Here is a 4,997-nt window from a genome sequence, read left to right as displayed (position 1 = left end):
TATATGTAAGTGTGTGCTGGGGGGGGGGGGGGGGTTAATATATATATATATATATGTAGTAATTTGTGTGTGTGTGTGTGTGGGGGGGGGGGGGGTTGATATATATATATATATATATATATATATATATATATATATATATATATATATATATATATATATATATATATATATATATATATATATATATATATATATATATATATAATTCTTAAAGACCAAAATTTTTAATTACACATGTTTACATTATAACGATTTTAATGCATGTGTTTAAATTTCCAGAGAGTGTTTTGCTAAAATTATATATGGGTTATCCTGGAATCATGCTTGTCCGTCTGTCTATCTTTACGTACACATTTTAAATCTCTCATTTGTAGTATTTTATTGTAATTATACTTATACGCAATCTAAATTACTTAAATGTGGCCTGTGTAACACTTGCTGAAATTCGGAATTTTGATTCAAATTCAAATTTAAATAAAAAACAGAGGGCTTTTAGTTTTAAGAATTTTACTTTCAATATCTGAAATATGAATATTTAAAACCCGATTTGAAATTTTAATAACACTTCAATAATCTAAATATCCAAAAGCTCTTTTTCTTTAACATAAGATTTTTTTAAATAGTTTTAAAATACAAAGTGTTACATGGACCGAATGTAAGTGATTTAAAGAACGTATGACCATTATAGTAAATGTTTATATATTTAAAGCGTCGAAAAGGGCATGATAAATGTCTTTTTTTTATCGGAAACATTCTAAAAACAACAGATACCGCAGTTGCTATTTCGCAGATTTGACACCAGTCAGCATTTGACTCAATAAATGAATTGTATTTGCTGACAAGGTCATTGTATCGGCCATAGAACTTGAGAGGTGGACTTTAAACGAGACTGTTGATATTCTTGTTTCCTCAACTTGTTTGTCAGTAATATTTCAACTCGTTTTATAAATTGTTCGAAAGTAGAGCATGCTCTTCTGTATCGAATCAACTGAGATATATTCACTACGTATGCAGATGATGAAGGTATATTGCTGCATAAGTAAGGGAGGTTGACGATAGAAAAGTTAAAGTTGTCAAGTTCATCATATATATTTACGTCGTCAATATATCTTGAAGGTTGTGTTAGGCTAATTAAAGGCCACAACGATTGCAATTGTTTACTTTGTTTCACGCATAAGATCTTTTTGATGTAAACTTCATTAAAAGTGATACTAGTATCTTATTTCTTAAATGGGAAATAAATTTTAAGGTTCATCAATAGTCTTATAAGAGAGAAAAGTTTCATTTTTATTTTAAAAAATCATTAATTTATTAAAAATTTTAAAAAAATTAAGCATCTGTTGAGTATTTTTTCTACAACATTTCCTATGAATGAGCGAAGGTTTAGCAATATGAAGGTTATTCACAATGACTCTATAGTATTCAAACAAGTTCTTTTGTTTCAGGTCTGCATGCTACCATGCCTGCTGTTTGCAGTTGCAAACTACATAACGACAACAACGCTGTTGTGTACAAAATTTCTAGCAAAAAATTCAAAAAAAGTATAATCAATAAACTAGTTGAAGAAAAATTACTGAACGAAAAATCGACATATCTGTGTTCATCTTGTGCAAATTATTGCTCTGAAAATTTGATTGACAACAACACTGACACAACAGTCGATGAAATAGTTAATTTAATACATCAACAGAAACTTTCTGTGCTCCATATTAGAAAAATTCTACATGCTTTGGTGGAGAACGAAAGACAAAATATTGAGGATGACATTTGCCAGTTGAACAGTACATATAAAAATACCGAATATCTTTCGGAAGTAACTGCTGAAAACTGGTTAAAAGACAGAAACAGTTTCATTCTTTCATTTTTATCTTCAATCATTGGCAAAAACATCAATGAGCTCTCAAAGAAAGAGAAATCAAATTTGATTTTTTGTGTAGAACATTTGTATTCCCTTTTCAGAGGAAATTTAGTGCTGCCATTCAGTTTCAGCAAGAACCTACTGTCCTACTTCTTTTCTGGCAGTAGGAGTGTGTGTACTCTAAATTCAGTTGCTGGTCCAGCTGCTAGCTATCGTACTCTTCTTTCCTGGATCGAAGACCAAGCCTGTGATCCAGTAGCAGTAGATGAAAAAGCAGACACAATCACTTATTTTGACAACAATCAAATTCTTGCCAGAAGCTGGCGTGTCAATTATGACAATAAAGCAATTCTTTCTGCTATCACCACCATTGTTCACTTCTTTCCAAATACCCCAACCTTTCTACAAGAGAATCATCATCTTTCTCCGAGGAAATGGCTATATTCACAGTCATTTAACACACTTTCCTCCAATCTTTTGTCTTATCTGGAAAGATTTTCTGATTTCTTTCGATATCTTCGATCGAGTTTTATTGAAAGCCGTCTCCAGATCATTTTGAAGCAGCAGAAGGAAGGTTTGACAGGCGCCACGGATTTCATCCAGGAAGCCATCAGCCGCCGTAAAAGAGTGAAGGAAGATGAGGATACCCGCTCCAAATCCAGGATTCGTTACGATCCTTATGATTTTGTACCACATAATCATCATGGCAAACCAACGATTGTAATGGGCAATCCGGTTACTACAAACCCCTGTTCCTATGATGCTGTGAAAGAAGTCCTGACTAACATCAAAGACTCGACAACAGGCGGTTGCAGAAGGTGGACTGTTATTGGATGCGATGGCCTCCCTTATCTTATTGCTAGTAGGGTTATAAGGGAGCACAGCGACCTTCAAGATATCCTTTTGCAGCCTGGCCTGGGTCACTTCGAAATGAACATGACCAAAGGTATACAACAATACTACAATAAAAAAGAAGCATTTCTACAACATTGTATTTCTTATATACACAACACAATCTCACCCTTACACACACAATTTATATGATTTAGTTTTTTGTTTAAAAAAAATTATAAATATTCTTATTATAGCTATTATAAAGCTCATCTGGAACGTTGTTGGGGAGGATCTGGCAAAGATGCTAGGGTACAGATCGCCCAAAGCGTTACAAGCTTGTATGGATGCAAATGATCACCATAAGGCTTTCCAGTTTCTAGAAATATTGCTTTTTGGCACAGGTAGTACTATACACTAAAATATGATTGGAATAAAATATTACAAACTCTACAGTAAAATTTCTTTTCTTCTCTTACCGTGAATTTTTATTTCTTTTTTTCGACATGAAGGGGATGAATTACTATTGCCTTATGTCAGGCAGTGTTTGAGCACTGATGGCACACCGTCAGCTCAAGGATACTTTGAATGGTGTTGCAGAGTACAGGACCCCAATTACAAGTTCGAATCCAATTTTTATATATTTCATTAATACCATTTTAAAAACAATTATTTAAACGCAATAAAAATGATAATGATACCTTGCATTACATTGACAGATTTCTTCAGGAGGTCATTTTCACGTACACTCTATCTGTTTACTTGTTTCGAGCTGGTGTTCGGAGGAACAATTGTGAAGTAATAATGGCTGCAAGACTAAAATTTGCACCATTATATTTTGGCACCAACAAGTACAATTACCAGCAGATAGAAGTGTTAGACTCTTTGATGAGAGTATGTGCACCAGCCGAAGTGTCAAAATTTATAAATGACAATGAGTCTCTTACTCGTAAGTGTACCAAACTTTGTCTTCTCTTTTTCCAAAACATGTTACATCGAAGTAATATGAATAGAAAAAGTAGAAAGACTTTAAAATAAATTTTTATAATCATTTTTATAGAATCAGGACATCCAAGTAAAGGTGAAGGATGTGATTTCATCCTCGAGTCGAGAAATAAAATGACCAAAAAATGGCTACCTCCAGGCGCGCCTAAGGAGAAGCACTGGAACCAAGCGTGTAGAAATCTTGACAAACTAGAAAAGGTTTAAATACTGTATATAATGTGCACTTTGCATTTTTATTGCACCATTTCAAACAATTAACAATTTTTAACAACTAATGAATGACATTACAAATGATTTGGACAAAGAAATTTAACTTTTTTAAGAATCGTCTTGTTTGGAAACGTGAATCCAAGACATCGATCATGAATCCAGTACTGGCATCGGCGTGACTTATGGTCGCAGCCGACCCAGTACCCCTTCTCCTCCTCAGAAAGGCAAACATTGCACTGCTTGGTAAGGCCTGCAACAAAGGAGGAAGTCTGGGTACTTTTACTGCAGGTTCTGCATGCTGGTGTTGTGGCACTGATTGATGCAGCTGGTGACCTCCGTCTTTTACATTTACGGGGAGAAGGGGAGGAGGTTAAAGATATAGAAAAGGATGTAGAAGGTTGTGGGGAGGGATAATTGAAAGCAGAATGTACTGTTACTTGGGTAGTTATTTTAGTTGGGGAACAAGGTGGGGAGGAGGGTGGAGATGAATCGTCAGATACTTCTGCAGTGTGGGAAACAGAGGTGGGATTGGTTTTAGACAGAGTGCTAGGATGGGATGTAGAAGAGGTGGAATAGGATGTAGAAGAGGTGGAATGGGATGTAGAAGAGGTGGAATGGGATGTAGAAGAGGTGGAATGGGATGTAGAAGAGGTGGAATGGGATGTAGAAGTTGTTGGGCGTGTCGAAGATGTGGTTTGGGAAGTGTGCGCTGAGTGCAAAGAAGTATTAGGGGACAAGACGGATTTTACAGACTGTTTGAAGAAATAAATGAAACTTTTTATTTAAAATTAAAGAAGTTTGATTCAATTTAAAATTACCAGACATTGGTATTACGGACTATAAAATATGTTACCTCCTCAAAAAAGGGTGTATTCCAGTGGCACATTTTGCCTGACGGTGCTCTTATTAATATAGCTACCTCACACTTAGTAGTAGTGAATAATTCTTTGGCCTGAAAATATAGTATTAAATTTAATAAAGCTTCTCCCTCCCTTCTATCTAACATACTACTAGTATATATCTCCTAACACTTTATTTTATTTATTTTAATCATTTCAGATCGTTACACGTATGTTTAATTTAACATAAT

The 4,997-nt window shown here is 34.5% G+C and overlaps 1 protein-coding gene across 1 annotated transcript; it reads left to right on the top strand.

Annotated features, from left to right (window-relative positions):
• Window positions 1-647: 647 nt before the first annotated feature.
• LOC134230270 (uncharacterized) lies at window positions 648-4,321 on the top strand. The gene is made up of 7 exons (XM_062712034.1): window positions 648-658; window positions 1,963-2,807; window positions 2,950-3,096; window positions 3,205-3,313; window positions 3,412-3,641; window positions 3,753-3,895; window positions 4,196-4,321. The coding sequence occupies exons 1-7, from the start codon at window positions 648-650 to the stop codon at window positions 4,319-4,321; spliced, it is 1,611 nt and encodes a 536-aa protein (XP_062568018.1).
• The last annotated feature ends 676 nt before the right edge of the window (window positions 4,322-4,997 follow it).

This window comes from Saccostrea cucullata, unplaced genomic scaffold, assembly GCF_032062105.1.
Source record: "Saccostrea cucullata isolate Sc308-1 unplaced genomic scaffold, CSIRO_AGI_Scuc_v1 ctg4405, whole genome shotgun sequence".
In the NCBI taxonomy this organism is placed as follows: Eukaryota; Metazoa; Mollusca; class Bivalvia; order Ostreida; family Ostreidae; genus Saccostrea; species Saccostrea cuccullata.
Note: the sequence above shows the minus strand (reverse complement) of the source record. Positions and strands in the feature narration are given on the sequence as shown.

Coding starts and splice junctions, on each gene's coding strand:
- LOC134230270 (XM_062712034.1), top strand. Junction 3,314..3,411: donor GTACAGGACCCCAATTACAA/GTTCGAATCCAA, acceptor TTACATTGACAG/ATTTCTTCAGGAGGTCATTT. Junction 3,642..3,752: donor TGACAATGAGTCTCTTACTC/GTAAGTGTACCA, acceptor TCATTTTTATAG/AATCAGGACATCCAAGTAAA.